Raw genomic sequence first — 16,872 nt, 5'->3', positions numbered from 1 at the left:
TTAATTAATATCATAATGATTTTTGGCATAAAAGAAAAATCAATAATTTTGACCCATACAATGTTTTGTTGGCTATTGCCACAAATATACCCGTGCAACATATGACGGGTTTTGTGGTCCAGGGTCACACATGCACCATGGCTGATCATGTGCAGTGAAAAAAACAGGTGCAGATTTAGCTGAGGGCGCACAGACTTGCTGTTACAAGAGCTGCGTATAATCCAAATTTAATTCACAATTCAGCTTAGGCTGCTCCACTGCATTTTAACTCTGCGTTTATAAGTGAGACTGTGCGTCTAATGCGAGCAACAACAACAACTGAGAAAGACACACTCAGTGGAAGAAAAAACGGCTGTTCTGAAAACCTTGAAATGGCCTTTTTTCCTTCGCTTCTCCCAGCAGCTCGCGATAAACAAGTTTGTGTTTTCTCGAGCTCAGTGCAGAGAGAGACCCACAATGCCGCACCTCAAACGGGAACGCTCATTAATGTTATGCTAATTCTCTCTATCCAATTCATTTTCTCTCCCTCTCTTGTTCTCCCATTTGCAAAACGGAGCTGTCACTCACACTGAAATGACGAGAATAAACAAAGCAACTGTGAAGCTGGCTAATAAATTCTGAGCAGTGTTAACACACACACACACACACTCAGACACATTTAGTCACATATAAGTGTACAAATTTACATACATATTTTATATTACATTTTTCACTATCTACTGTATGCACAGTCTAAGAAGTCTAAGTTAAAAGGAATTACCATGTTTAATTACCAGGGTAATATCATGAGTTTTTGGACACATACCATGGTATACAGCAGTGGTTCTCAGCCTGTTTGACTTGAAGGCATTCTGTTAATATCCCACCACCCCTCCCCCTCCCCAATTTAAGATATTTTCAGTATTTTTCTCTTATTTAGAGAGATATATATGTTACCAGCAAAGTGTGAAATCCCGGTATTGTATAGAATGCCAAGGCAATGTATAGAATGCCTGATGGTTTTTGGCAAAAATACATTACCTAATTCTATACATTACCTAGGCATTTTATAGAATGCCGGATTACACACTTTGCTGGTAGCATATAAATTTTTTTTCCTAAAAACATCTCTTGATTTTGTATTGATATATAAATAGACAGATAGGTATAGATAGATGGATGGATGGATGGATGGAGAGATTGATGTTTGCTGAGGGCCCCTAGTGGTCCCTGGCCCTCTCGTTGAGAACCACTGGTATACAAGATACCACAATACCATAGAATTATCATCTGATACCATCAATGGACCATGGTTTCTTCACAATACTTTTTCTGTAAGAGAGACTAAACAAAATCATTTTTGTTCTGCTTACTCTGAGGTAGTTGAGGGTGAAGTTGGTCAATCCCATGCGGGTGATGTTTTTCGAGAGCTGCTCCAGGACTTGAGGGTCTTGTGCCTGTAGGTGGACAAAAAAAGAAACTTATCACTTAATACAACCTCCCCCCAAAATCCACGGCATGTTATCGACCAAAAGCAACTCATATGGCTTTTCTAACGCTTCATTTCTGAGACCCCAGATGTGACCACATATTCACGGTTATATTCAGATCTTTATTTTGAATATCTGAGGGGCGAGGATTGGGGGACATGTGTCTTTCTCTGTGTCTATGGTGGTTGTAACACTGGAAGAGCTGTTATTTTTGTGTGCTGTAGAGATTCTAGTGATGCAATTTATCTGAATCACTGTGATTACGCTGAATACATTTTTGATTCAGATTTTGAGCATTGAATCAGGGGTGTGCTGCAGCTGCTAATTAATATTGATTGACTAAATGTAAATTGAAATGTTATAGTGAATTTCACTATGAATTACAAACTAATGCAGTTTTTGTTCTTACTGGTAAATTATTGACCAGATTCATCAAGGTAAATTGTGTGAAGCAGCATGAGATGACTGACATAGCAATGACATCAGCCAATCATTGAGCTCCTGTCTCTTGATTGGTCGGGGCAGTGTAAACTAGCAGAGTAGAGCCAGGGTATTCAATTAAATTTCCAAGTGGTCCGGTCTCTATATTTACTTCCCAGTGGAGGTCTGGACAACACATTTAGTAGAATAGTTCTAAATTTCCATCTTGACAGCAGTAGTACTTTGTTAAAAAAAAAAAATTCTAACTGGATTTAATGATTTAAAGGTAAGATGAGATGTTTAATCAGGTTATTATTATTTTTACACTACAGTGCGTATGGCAGAAGGCCATGTGACAGAAAATACTGTATACTGTATGGGGGTTCAGAGTTTTCCTCTTGAAGTCAGGACCATTATTATATTTAGCTTAAAATGAGTATCTAAAATACAAACAAGCAAATAATCAAAACACTCATCTTGATCAGAAAACAGTAATTCTAGTCATTTCTAAATTTTTGTTGTTTCCTTGCCATCAACAAATAATTCCCAATTATAATAATGTTTATTATGAAATGCAATTAACATTGATTAATAATGTTAAATGTAGATGAAAAAAGTCTTATAAAAAAACTTGTCTATTTAAACGGTCAGAATCATATGACAAAAAATTGTATTTGCTGCATTCTTATTTTCGGCAGTGTTTTAGAGAAAATTTCAATCTATTTTGCTGCTCACCGTAATTTTGCTACTGTTGTTAAAATAACTGGCGATTTAGCGGTTGAGAGAAGCAACACGCAAAGAATGGAAAGGGCTTGATAAAAAGGACATAGCGCCTAAAAATCATTACCATACATGACCCTGAGCGCTTGTGGTGTGTACTGCTCTGGTTTTTTTTTTTTTTTTTTTTTTTAATGCGTTGCTCACATTGAACTCTAGAAATGGTCAAATGGTGCTACCGCTATCAGTATGTCTCATCATGGTCCGGTTGTAACCAGGCCAGGGTCCGGAACCAGACCGCAGTCCGCTTTGAGCATCTAAAACACGGGTCCTCCAATGTGCTCATATTCTCATTAGCCTTTATCAGATGAGTTTGACTCAATTCTTTGCAGCTTTACCCATGTGTACAAGAATGAGTTGATCAAACATGCTGCAGTAACTTTTGCACTATCCTTGTCAAAAATCTTTCAAAGCCCTTTCTCCCTCATCCACTCTCTCTCCCTCTCCACCAGAATACATGGCCCCAAAGGACCCAATTTAAGAGCATGTGAATTTTATAAGTTGCTGTGAACAAACTTTCTAAAACTACACTATCTCTGAATCTACAAGGGGGAGTGATGAGTTAAAACTCAAATGTGATTTAAAGCTAAATATATTGATTAAAAAGCAATGAGTCATTAAAAGTTAGGTTTAACTCAATTGACTTTTTGATTGTACTTTTTTTAAATATATTTTCCATCCATTGCAGCTTTGATGTCTCATAATAAACAATAAAAAAAAATCTTAGTTTATGCCATATGTAAATCTATGTTATCAGTTCCGTTTTACACCGTTATTTTAAATTGTAGTAATATTTCACATTATTACTGTTTTTACTGCATTTTCTATCAAATAAATGTCGTCTTGATAAGAATGAGAGCCTTTAAAAAATAAACTAAAACTAAAACTAAATTTTATAAAATGAATAGCTTTGCAAAATTACTGCACACACACCTCCAACCAAACCATGTGGTAGGACAGCCCTAGGATGGAGTGATGATATCAAACTCACGTGCATGGCTAGAATGCTCCGTGGGATGAGTTCCCGATACTGTCTGATGTTGAAGTGCCACGTCTTGATCCTCATCAGATCATCGAAGGCGAACTCCAGAATCAACCTGCCCTCCGTACACACCTGAGAATGCAAACATTGAGAAATCTATGATGTCTTCAAAGACTACAGTCTGCTGATATGTCCTTTGTGTTAAATGTCTCTCTCATCGTGATGAAATAAGTTTAGAGAAAAACGCAAACTCAAAGAGTTCCAGAATGCATCACCTAAACGCAGGTGAGATTCATAGTCAATTCAGATATTATGTCAGAGTAGTTCGACTTTTCAGAGTTTCAAAGCTATTTCCTAATAAAAGGTGTTTATGTTGTATACCTGAACTGAAGGACAACGAAATGGAAATACTTGAGACGAGCTTACACAAAAACAAACAACAAAATGCTGAATACATGCAGAGGTCATAAACCATTAGCAATTACTAAAAAAACAGGATGAGAAAAACATTTTGCTGAATTTAGAGCTGCGCTACTCATAGCCCCAATGTTCTGTTGCTGGGGCAACCGGAGGATGAGGAGGAGGAAGGGGGATTGGGGGGGGTGGGAGCGTCAGCTGATTAGTTGGCATGGCAACGGCAAAGATGTAATCCCGCCAGAGCCACTCTAATCAATGCCCTCAGCACAGATGGTCTCTGGAGGATCAACAAGAAAAGAGGCTGGCGGGAGAGCACAGCGCCATCACATGACCACACTCTTTCACATTCTCTCGCTCGCTCTGCCCACTTCTTTCATCTTCTGTATGCTTTTCCTACTCTCTGAATCGGTTTTTGCTTGTTTCACTCTTTTCCCGTCTCTCCTTTTTTTTGTCCGTCTTTCCATCCCTTGTTCAGCACCATCGCTCAACACCGCAACATGCTGAGGAAAAACTAAAAGCGAAGTGAAAATGAAAGCATCTGTCATTTCCTCTCCCTCCATCACTGTACTGCTTCATAGCTGTGCTTCAGGATGTGTTTAAATGTGTCTAGCCAATCATTAGAATATTAAAATATAGGGGATTCGTCATAGGATGTTATGTTCAATAGAGGATATACGTGCATAACAGAAAAAACTGTCATAACCATGTAATTTTCATCACATCGTCATTTACTTTGTGATGGAAATGACATTTTGGAATCTCCTTAGTCTGGCTAAAGCTAATTTCAAAGCTAGCTTTTTATGTATCCTTAATGCACACAACAATACAATTAAAAAGCTTGATTGCAAATAAAACACCATGGAATTTTAACAAAGTTGGTTTACAAGTACACTAACTTTTGAATAAACTTTATGGGTGAAAAAGTTGTTGACAGGTGAAATGTGTGTAAACTAGGATATTTTCACACACTAAATATTGAAATGGCTTATGCATTTTTTACTTTTTGTTTAGATACTTTTAAACTAATAAATGAATAATGAATTTTCATAGTTCAAGCCAGTAGTAAAACTATAATCTATAGACAAAATCCATTTAATGAATGCATGGTGAAATAAAATGAAAAATTATTTTTTATACCTATAAAATAAAATAAACAGTTTCCAAAACAATTAAAAAAAAAAAAAAAAGAAAAAAAAAAAGGTTAAATCTGTCAGTTTTTATGACCCTGGGACATAAAAAAATAGCCTGTAGGAGAAAAACCTATATACATGAATTTGATCCTCCACTCTGTACAAATACACAAATGACTACAAAATATCTGCTATTAAGTTTTTGACTATTTCTCTGAATGCAGCACAAGAGTACAGCTGAGATTTTGTAATCAGTTCCTCAAAGACTAGTGGGTCTCTATTCCTCTGCATGTCTGTAATAAGTACATCGGCTCTTGTATGGATTAAAGTGGATTAGTCCATAACAGTATGTGAAAATAATCGAAAGAGCTTGATGGACAAGGTAGAAACATAAAATCTGTTGATAAGTGGTTTAACCCTCTGATGCATGATGTCCACTACAGCTGACAGATCTTTAAAAGTCATTTTTTTAACCATTCAGGGTGTGACATTACACCAAAACCACAATGGGCCGATGACCTTTGTTCATAATTCTATGGCTTTTTATTATTTTTATTACTCTAATGAAATTGTATTATTATTATTATTATTTAAGACAGCAGGAAAAAAAAGTGATGAAGCATCAAGTACCTATATCTTATATTCCAGATGACCAGTCAACAGGGAAGTTACTCTAATAAAAAAAGTGATACCATCAACCATGTTGGTCTGCTTTAAATCAATTGCAAACAGCATATTTAATCAGTAAAACAGTTAGCTGACACCTAATTTTGCATTTTGTCAAATGCAAGTCTGTATTATGCTTGCTTTTGTGTCCTTGTTTTAGTGAAACAGAAAATTAAATCTCACCAAGAGATTTATTTGTTTGTTTTTTACCACGACTATTAAACCAATCAAAAACTGAAGTATATGACAACACACAGAGTGAGTATTGAGTAATAGATTCATAAAGAGCTTTCTAAGCAGAGTCCAAAATGAAAAATGGAAAATATTTCACGAGGATTCCTAACAAGCTCCATCAGTAAACGCACAGAATAATAGCTGTGATTAAAGTAGTAAGTTATCAAGCCTGCCATGTTTGTTTGTCCTATTAGACAGTTTACGTGTTTCAGATGCTCCTTCCACTGAAGTTACAACAATGAGCAAAAATGCACAAGAAAAAAACGTTTTGTTGACAAAGAGAAACTGAGTGCACCTGCAACTCATCGTCTATTCATACATCTCAAAACTCTGTGTTTTGCCTGGATAGGACATGGTCTCTCTCTCTCTCTCTCTCTCTCTCTCTCTCTCTCTCTCTCTCTCTCTCTCTCTCTCTCTCTCTCTCTCTCTCTCTCTCTCTCTCTCTCTCTCTCTCTCTCTCTCTCTCTCTCTCTCTCTCTCTCTCTCTCTCTCTCTCTCTCTCTCTCTCTCTCTCTCTCTCTCTCTCTCTCTCTCTCTCTCTCTCTCTCTCTCTCTCTCTCTCTCTCTCTCACACACACACACACACACACTCTTTACCTTGGTGAACATGGGCTTGCCGTGCTGTGTGACCATGGTGCACTGATCACAGTCTACAGTGATGCAGGAGTTGTGGAAGGACTCTTTGGAGTGTTTCAGGATGTAGTAGAGGTCTGACACACCACCCTCAAATACTGTGCTGAAGTAACGAGGGATGAGGGTCCGCCCGATTGCTGAGGAGGGAGATAAGATGTCATTTACATTGCATTTCATTTTAATGCATTACTAAATGACTCGAAATGTCTCAACATCTGTTAATTTCTCACTGTTTGTTGCGCTACATTATTAGTAAAGTAAGATATTGGTTCCCACATCCAAGCCATTTCTTGCAACTCTTAGTCCTTTCAGTTTCTCACAGTTTTTCACAAATTTGTGACATCATAGTTAAAACACACACATTTTTTTTTATTATACATTTCTGTTTTTAACAGTAAGTATTTTTGTTTTTTTTTGCAGCATTTTCATAGTATCCCAGATAACAAAAATATGTTCTGAGAACTGTATTCCCATTAAGTTATAAAAATGTTATTTCTGAAAATCATTTAAAAAAAGTTTATGAGTATCATTATGAGAACGTTACTTTGGAATGTTCTATGAACCTTCCGAAACAAGTAGTAACATTCAAAAATCTTTAGACAAACGTCCAACTAAAACTTATAAGGGAAAAATGTCCCATGAACTATGTACAAATAACAATTTTGTGGATAACATTATTAAAGACCAGCTAACTTTGAACGAACAGCCTATTAACATACTGGAAGAATGTTTGTTCATAACTTGAGAGGAGAACCTTTCAAGAATGTTAGCCAAAGTTCTGAGAATGATCCCTGTAAGCTGGGATGTTCGATTTAGGGGTGGCAAACCCCTGGATTGGACTCCTAGTGCCAAATACAACACTCATCATTTATTTATTTATAAAACACAATTAAAACAACAATGTTGACCAACCATTATTGTACAATCACAAATCACACAATAAAATTACACAAATAAAATGTACTTTCACGCAAACAATGACTAACAACAACTGTTGAGAGCCTCTTGCCAATTAGCCTACTGAACCAAACGCTAATTCAAGTAAATGTAATTTCAGGTTTCGTTTAAAATCACCTAAAGAAGGAGCCAGTCTAAGATGTAGAGGTAGTCATTTTGTACTAAATTTTTGGTTGTATCTGGTTGTCTACTTCAAAAATGCATGTGCTTTAAATATGTACACAAAACACTTAAGGTATAATATAGACGGCCCCTAAAAGTAAAACTGGGCTCTGTGATGCTGTCATGAAGCATTCCTACAACATTGAAAATATTCTGTGACAGAAAGAAAACTAATGAATAGACTTAATAAAAAGACAGATGAAAGGATCCTTCATTCCCACACCATTGGTCACCAGCGACATGGTAAGACTGGGAATTGTTTGTTAACAATTGTTGAAGATTAGCCTAACTGATATGAAGCATGTTAATTCATTTTTGTAAACTGTTTACAGTAACCTGCCTGAGGTCTAACAAAAAGTTAAGTTGGAATACTTATTCTTCCCTGCAGCTGGAGATAATTATACAACCTTTTGTTGTTGTTTAACAATGAACAAAGACAGAGCCCCTGTCTGGATTTGTGGCCTTGGGAATATCTGCATGGTTCTTTTTTCTCTTCTTATATTCTTGCTTCACTATATAAATAAAAAAATAAAAAAATGTTCTCGAATCCAGAAAGTATGCCCTGTAACAAATCATTTCAAATCATGGTTTCCAATAACAACAAACAAACAACATCTAAAACATCAATAAATTTAATCGGGAAGCAAAAATGTAAGATATATATTTTGAATATATCCAAATAAAAGTTTTTTAACTTTAACATAAATCTCACTTAATTTAGATATAGAATTAACTAAATAGATGACAATGGAGTGAGAAAATTAAACTTAAATTTTTGGTGAAGCTAAGAAGATTTAGTCAGTTATTATATATTCTCTCTCTCTCTAGAAAGAAGTGAAGTGGAGAGTTTTTTTAAAATATATTTTAAAATGTAATTTATTCCTGTGATGGCAAAGCTGAATTTTCGGCATCATTACTCCAGTCATCAGCGTCATCTCCATTCTAATATGCTGATTTGATGTTCAAGAAACTTTTCCTATTATTATCAATGTTGAAAACATTGATGTCACTTTTGATCACTTTAATGCATCATTGCTGAATTAAAATTACCAATTGCTTTCAAAAACAAAATCTTACTGACCCCAAAATGACATATGTCTGAGTCACCTATTGAAAAGCTTTACATGCACATTTAGCTGGACATCTTTGGCCAAGAAAGTAGCAGACACGCCTGCAGAAACAACTTGTAATTTTTGCAAGTGGCTTTGCAGTCTTAATCATTTTAATATTGAAACTGAACGGACGAGCAGCCTTATCCAGCTTAGCGTCTGATTTCAGGCAGAAATAATCCATCTTACAGTCAAACTCCCCTTTGAGAAAAATTATGTTTGTGCCTCCAGCCCTGAGGGAGCGGAACGGGGGTGGTGAAGGGAAAGAGAGAGAGAACTTCATTTACCCAGCTTCCCTTAAGACAGACGCCACTGCCGCCACTGGTTAAAACTGCACGGGCAGAAGGAGAAAATGAAACAGCTGCAAACGCGGCCTGTTTCTTAAATTGGCTAAAGTCTGGCATGACTAAATCAACACATAAATACTTGGCAGGGGGAGAGAGTGAGAAAAACGGGAGAAGAGGAAAAGGGGAGGGAGGGAGAGCCCTAGCTTGAGCGTATAAATGAAGGTCTCCCTAGTGGTTAAGACACAGAGTGAGCCGACGACGAGAGCTGACTGTTAATGAGAGAGTGTGAGAAAGAGAATGGTAGAGCGCTTCGAAGGGACAGTGAAAATAAATATGAAATGATCATGAATGAAAAAAATGGCACAGAATACAGGCGCACAGAAAGCGCTAGAGGGAGGGAAGGAGAGAGAGATACAAAATGAAAGACTGACAGGCAGGGTGACAGCGAGGGGTGTCATGCTGAAGGGAGATGTTGTTTCTGCAGGCACACCTGACTGCCTGCTAAAGTTCTAGAGCACTGTGGCATAGCGGACGCTATGCCTAACCAAGGGGCATAAAATCACAGACACACTAACACACACACACCAGTGAAAACTAAAATAACAGACGAGCGTGTGTGTGCGTATGCATGGTGGTACCAGGGCAGCTTGAACACACAAGGAGCTCTATAATTCCTAGAGAAAGCCATCCAGGAATAACTGGATTGTGCTAACCAAACAAACCTTAACCAGTTGGTCTATTTTAACATCCTATACGTCCAGTCTTTAAATACATGGTAACCTATTGCCAGGTACCACTATATTATCCAGGGATTCACCTCCACTGTAACAAATACATATTGATATTCTATAAATAAGACTTACTTAAGTTACTTTTAAAGGTAATGCATTCCATGTTACTCCATAAAAAGTAACTAATTACATTACTTTTTATGGAAAGTAATGTGTTACTTTACTTTTGGGCTACTTTTTCTCACCAGGGCATAAAGTATATTTGTGTTTTTTAACATACAAAGTTCTGTAATGAAACTTTAGATGGCGCAGGCTAATAGGTCCTTAACTCAAACGCTTGGAATCACATAATTCTCTATAGGGCACAGCTGATTGGTTCCTGCTGTATCAGTAGCCAGTGAGCTTGTGTGCTCAATACTTTGTATAGCATTTGCCTTAGCAGTGCAGCGCGCTTTCAGAAACCCTCCACCTTCCCCAGCTCCACCTGTATAGATCTGCTATGAGTAATTCATGTACGCTATATTGTACAGCAGCAGCATGTCTTACATGATCACAGCAGCGTGTCGTGTATGTATTGGCAGTAGCAAGTCCCGTACTTTCTCTGCAGCAGCAGCAGCAGCAATAAGCAATGGCAGAAACGTAGCAGATCTATTCCGTCAAGACCAAATATATCAACATTGTCATACCCGTTACCATCCCAAACACTTTTAATTTAGTGTTAATACTGAATCTGGTTTTGTCCAAATGAGATGAGTAAATGCATGCACACATTTTAGTCTAGATTCTAGATTTACAACATGTTCACGTTACAACATGAAAACAAAGTACCTTAATTGAAAACGTAAATCAGATATTTTATCAATTTAAAATGTGTTACTTTACCAGTTACTTGAAAAAAGTAATGGATTATGTAACCTGTGTTACTTGTATTGCGTTACCCCCAACAATATTAACGCCTACACACAAATCACCACATAACTCTGATATATAACCTGTAACTTCTTGTGCCAGTAATAACCAATAAAAAGGAAACATTTTCCTTAGGTCATTTATTTTGAGGGAAAGCTTAATCTCCCCGCTCATACTGGCACTGTTGCACACTTGTTTATTTTTTCATGCTGTATTCATTATCATTTGTGCCAGATAAGAAAGAAATGGCAAAAGTTCCTAGTGGGAGGTAGATTTTCCTTTGCTACCTTTAGAGGGAGCACTTCAAACAGTCTCTCTTTAAAATGAAAGTTAGTCTCAGCAGGATTCTGACAATAACCCACATGTTTTTCTGCGTCTTTTTTGTCTGAGCATGTGTGGCTCTTTTTGCGTGTTGTGAGGGGACTCCAGACTGATTGGCCCATCTACAGAAGCGAGCACTCCAGAGATTGGATTAAGCAGTCACTTGTTTCGGCTAACACGTCGTGCAACATATGCCTCTCAAGTAATGTGTACCCAAACACGCAATTTACAAATAATTAACGTTGTGTTAATTAGGCACATTAATTCACGCTGTGCGTAAGCTCCAGGACGGATGCCAGCACTCACAGCCAAAAAGACAAGAGAGGAGTTTCGTTTCAAGTGGCACAGCAGACGGAGAGGAGAGGGTGAGAAGGACAGAGAGAGAGAGAGAGAGAGACATTGAAAGACACAGAGAGGTGGACAGAAAGGTTATGCAGAGAGACAGGCAAAACATACGTAAATAAAAGACAGACAGAAGTGATTTTGCATGCAAACAAAGGTCAAACTTTTCTCTTTTTCACATAAAAACCATTGTGATTATTTTCTAACCCTCATGTCACTCTAAACCCATTTGACTTTCTGTCTTCTGTCTTTTCTGACTTGCACCAGTTGATCTTATCCACACATTTACAATGAATGGGGACTGGTGCTTTTAAGCTTCAAAAAGAACACAAAAGCACCATAAATGTATCATGAAAGTGGTTCACATGACTAGTGCACTATATTTTAAGTCCTCAGAAGAAGTCGTACAAGGCTTCATGTGATGCCAAAATTTCATCGTAAAAAGTCGTATTCATATTTTGACATATGTTCTTGCTGCATTCAATCAGATTCTTTTCAATCAGAACCTATTGAATCTCATCATTTCAATGAATCAAAAATCTTAAAAATGAATCACACTGATCCAGTTCTTGAATTCACTGTGAACCACAGCTGGTCACAGTGGTTTCCAGCTCACGGTAGCTCACTGTCATGTGCATCACTTATTTGATGTTTTTGCTTCTTTGTTGAAGCTTTAAAGCCTCAGGTTTCAAGGCAACTGAATGTATGGAAAAGTTCAACCAGTATAACAGTATAACAGAGTAAATAAAATCATGAAGGTTTGGTTTGCTCAGGTTTGATTATAGAGCAAATGCAGTGCTCTGCAGTAGAGCATGCTGGGAAAAGAGTGTATTATGAGAAGGAAAAAGAAGTGAATTTCCTCCAAAAAGCTAAGTCTGAACTATACTTCATCATTTATAATTTTATAAACCTAGAACCACAGAGCTATGTTATAAAACATCTGGAAATGTTTTAAAATAATAATAATAAAGCCACTTACACGCTCAGTTCTGAAACCTATGAGAGTTGTCTTTTTATGCATCATATAATTTTGACGCTTCTTCACTGTGAAGACAATCCCATAAGGCACCGTGACAAATTCAGTGGAAAAAATAAATACAAGATGGCGGATGAAGGTAGAGAATATTGACTATAAATACAATTAATTCAATACTAAAAAGTAATCAATACAAATAGTGTAAAATAATAATTATAAATAATAAAATAATGATTATTTACCCCAAACTATTAATTTACATTTTAATATATAATAGAATTGGGGTTGGTAAGAATTTTTGTTTCTGAAAGAAGTCTCTTATCCTCACTAATGCTAAAATTATTTGATCAGAAATACAGTAAAACAGTAATATTGTTGACTAATACAATTAAAAATAACTTTTCTATTTTAACATATTTCAAAATATTTTAATTTATTCCTAATTCCTTCAGCATAGCTGAATTCTCAGCAGTCATTACTCCAGTCTTCAGTGACGAACATGATCCTTTTTTGTGGAAACAGTGACACATTTTTTCCCCAGGAATTTCTGATGAATAGAAAGCATTTATTTTTAGATATAATTTTTTTGGTATCAATATATAGGTCTTTACTGTGGTTTTGGATCAATTCTATTTCATATAAATTTTATATTTTTATAAATATATAAAATATATTTTATCCCAAATTAGTTTGTTTCTGTGTGTACTATATATATATACAGTACACACAGAAACAAACTAATTTGGGATAAAATATATTTTATATATTTATAAAAATATAAAATATAAGAGACTTCTATGTTCATGCGTCTTTGCGTATTACATTATTCCTCCCCTGTATTGAAATCAATAGACAGTATAGTCTCCTGTGGACATTGTGTGAGGAGCACTCCTTATATGATGAACGGAGCTGCTGTAGACAGCGAGGCATCTCACTAGGTTTTGGAACAGTGGCTGGGATGGCTTTCCCCAGGTGAGATCCCATTAAAAAACAGGTGAATATTTTTAGAACTGAGGAGATGCTGAAAAGATCTGCAACAGCAGCATCATTAATTGTGCTTCAGCATTATGGGAAGGGAATATTGCACCCAGTTTTTAGGTCACACTGTGACTTACAGCAGGCCAAAAAGTGCACAATCTAGCCTGCTGTGAGCGAGCTAAACTTTATTTCCACCATTACAAATAACTTGTTATTTATAAAGTGTGCCGTAAGAACTTACGAGGTTGTAGCAACGAACGTGTAAGCGAGTAAAAATGAAGAAAGGATGTCAAAGCTCGGCGCAACAGTGAACTTATCAAACACCACAACTGCGGTTTTACTTATTCGACTTCAATATTGACTGACTGCAAGAAGCATCCAACATTTTCATTTGGCACGAGACACTCACAGTCAGGGTTCCAAAAAGAATGTGGTTTAAAAAAAGAATAAAAAAAAGAGAAGAACAGCTCTCACCCTGCCCTTCCTTGTCAGTAATTATCTCTCTGGGGACAATCGCTCCATTCCAAAACACAACCCACACTTACATTCTCTCTCTCACACACACATACACATATTCCTAGCATAAAAATGCACAAGCAGCTCCCATGACTCCATGTTATACCCTCTCTGGTGGGACAGTTCGATTCAAAGTGTGAATTATGAATAAGTAACGATTAGGTATGGGTTCAAATAGAGATTTGAGAATATACAACCTGCCCCTCTCAGAGGAGAACTTGGAGAGGAGGTGAAACTGGAATAATAATATATACCAGAGAGAATGATTTGTCAAAAGATTGTGTAGTGCTTTTGCTATCTAGCTGATCATCTGCTAGTTTCCAGTTCAATCAACTATTAACCTCTGTTTTTTCTGCTGTTTACAATATGCAATTCAAAATGCCTAGGGATGTCAACAGTACAGTCTAGTAATAAGCCATGCCACTGTTTTCATTTACATAATTAAATATAAGCAATTGGTTGCATACTTGCCAATATAAATCTGGTTCCATCACCTTGATAATATAAAGGCAAGGAAATAAGTGAGGAAATAGTTAAGGAGGACTATTGAACACACACACACACACACACACACACACACACACACACACACACACACACACACACACGCACACACACACACACACACACACACACACACACACACACACACACAGTTGTGTTTCCATGATTTATGGGGACTTTCCATAGACGTAATGGTTTTTATACTGTACAAACTGTAAATTCTACCCCCCTACTCCAACCCTACCCCTAAACCTATCACAGAAAACTTTCTGCCATTTTAGATTTTCAAAAAAGAGGAGTCTGTATGATTTGTAAGTTTGTTTCCTCATGGGAATAAAAAAATTTCCCCATGAGGTCAAAATTACTTGTATTACTATACTTATATACTATAACGTAGAGAATGGCAACACACACACACACACACACCCCACTAGTGTGGAATTCAGTGCCCAGAATATGAAATATTCATCTTTCATAAAACTTTAATTCAATCCCTCTTTTTCTCTCTTCCTTCCTTTCTCCTTATCTCTCAAACTTTTGTCAAAGTGCATTGATCTCAGAGAATAAAAATATTGCGGGCAAAAAAAAGAAAAAAAAAAAAGAAAAGATAACATGAAATGATGACATATATATATATATATATATATATATATATATATATATATATATATATATATATATATATATATATATATATATATATATATATATATATATATATATATAGTCGATAGGGCGACCAAGAATTTTTGATTATCCTCAAAATGTCTGTCTGGAGTGTCTGGACAACCCAAACCCAAAACTTTTATGATACTTTTATTCTGCTTATTGCTTTTGTCATTTTTGGAGCTTGGCAGACTCAATATGTTCACTATGAACTGAAGTTTAACAAGAGCCACATTATGATTCCTACAAAATTATCCTTTTGTGTTCCACTGAAAACAAAACAGCATAAAGGTTTGGCACGCAAGAGAATAAGTAAATGTTGACCTAATTTTACATTTTAGGTGAACTACTAAAAAAACTCTTGGTCATGTCTCAACGTGGGTTTGAGTTATTTTAGAGGTCAGAGTGTGTCAAATGATCTGTGCTACGGTGACTGATTGGAAAACTGATCCAGCAGATAAAAAGATTGTGATTGTGATACACCACAGAGAATATTCTGACTCATCACATCTCGGTCTCATTGATGTGGAGGATGGGTAGAGAGCGAGAGAGGGAGGTTGTCTGATAGATTCTGAGTTCTCCCCTCTTCAGCGGTAATCCCCGAAGACATCCGCGCCAAAACGAGACACAGGCGAACAGCTCCACTCACCCACAACCGCCCTCACAACACGCTTGGCCTCACACCACTGCCTTTGTGTGTGTGTGTTTGTGTGTCTGAATGTGTGCTGTGCTTTTCCCATGAGTCCTGATCCACACCTCCCCCCTTTCCCCTCCATCCATAATTCAGGAGACGCTGGCTTGGCCCACTCTTTCTCCCAGCTACACTGCTCATGGGGCACATGCTTCCTCAAGGGCTCCCGGACGGATGCCACCACAACCGTATCAACCAGTATGACTTCCCATCATCTTCCAGATTTGATTTATTGAAATGTCGATCCTCCATCAACAGCTGGAGTTGCACTTTCACTATAGCAATCTATGGGGAAAATTTTTGGAAGTGAAAAACAAATTTAACCATGTAAAGCCTGACATGAAGTAAAAAAAAATATATATATATATATTTTTTCCATTCAAGGTTTATTGAACCTTTAGACAAAATATTAAAACATTTTTGGATGTGTTTTTTTGTTGTTGTTGCTACATATCACATTACATCAGGCTTTTACGGCTCATATATTATGATATAGGAGAATATATAGAGCTCAACGAGGGGAAAAAACACCTCAATTTTATTTAGAGGTCCAAACTTAGCAAAAATGCAATTTGGTCAGTTGCAGATATTTACATGGCCAAAAAGTAAGGTGAAATTCTGATAGCTTGTAATGTAAATCAGTTAGATCTTTATAAAAGTATAGCAGACTGCTAACATAAAATGCATATAAAAACATGGCAAAACATATAATGCAATGCAAAACAATGATGAAAAAATTATATATATATAAAAAATAGAAAATAAGTATTTGAACACCCTGCTATTTTGCAAGTTCTCCCACTTGGAAATCATGGAGGGGTCTGAAATTGTCATCGCAGGTGCATGTCCACTGTGAGAGACATAATCTAAAAAAAAAAATCCAGAAATCACAATGTATGATTTTTTAACTATTTATTTGTATGATACAGCTGCAAATAAGTATTTGAACACCTGTCTATCAGCTAGAATTCTGACCCTCAAAGACCTGTTAGTCT

At 36.6% G+C, this 16,872-nt stretch overlaps 1 protein-coding gene across 2 annotated transcripts in view; it reads right to left on the bottom strand.

The window, feature by feature from the left end:
• ldb2a (LIM domain binding 2a) overlaps positions 1–16,872 on the bottom strand; it is a 63,687-nt gene that overhangs the window by 15,106 nt on the left and 31,709 nt on the right. For both annotated transcript variants that reach the window (XM_081382039.1, XM_081382040.1), the window contains exons 3-5: positions 6,693–6,865; positions 3,658–3,780; positions 1,353–1,436 (exon numbers count right to left, since the gene is read on the bottom strand). In XM_081382039.1, coding sequence (XP_081238165.1) covers positions 1,353–1,436; positions 3,658–3,780; positions 6,693–6,865 — 380 coding nt within the window. The remainder of the gene's footprint in view (positions 1–1,352; positions 1,437–3,657; positions 3,781–6,692; positions 6,866–16,872) is intronic.

This window comes from Scardinius erythrophthalmus (genome assembly GCF_964197995.2).
Source record: "Scardinius erythrophthalmus genome assembly, chromosome: 13".
Lineage (NCBI taxonomy): Eukaryota > Metazoa > Chordata > Actinopteri > Cypriniformes > Leuciscidae > Scardinius > Scardinius erythrophthalmus.
The sequence above is the reverse complement of the archived record's forward strand: the minus strand, read 5'-3'. Positions and strand labels throughout refer to the sequence as shown.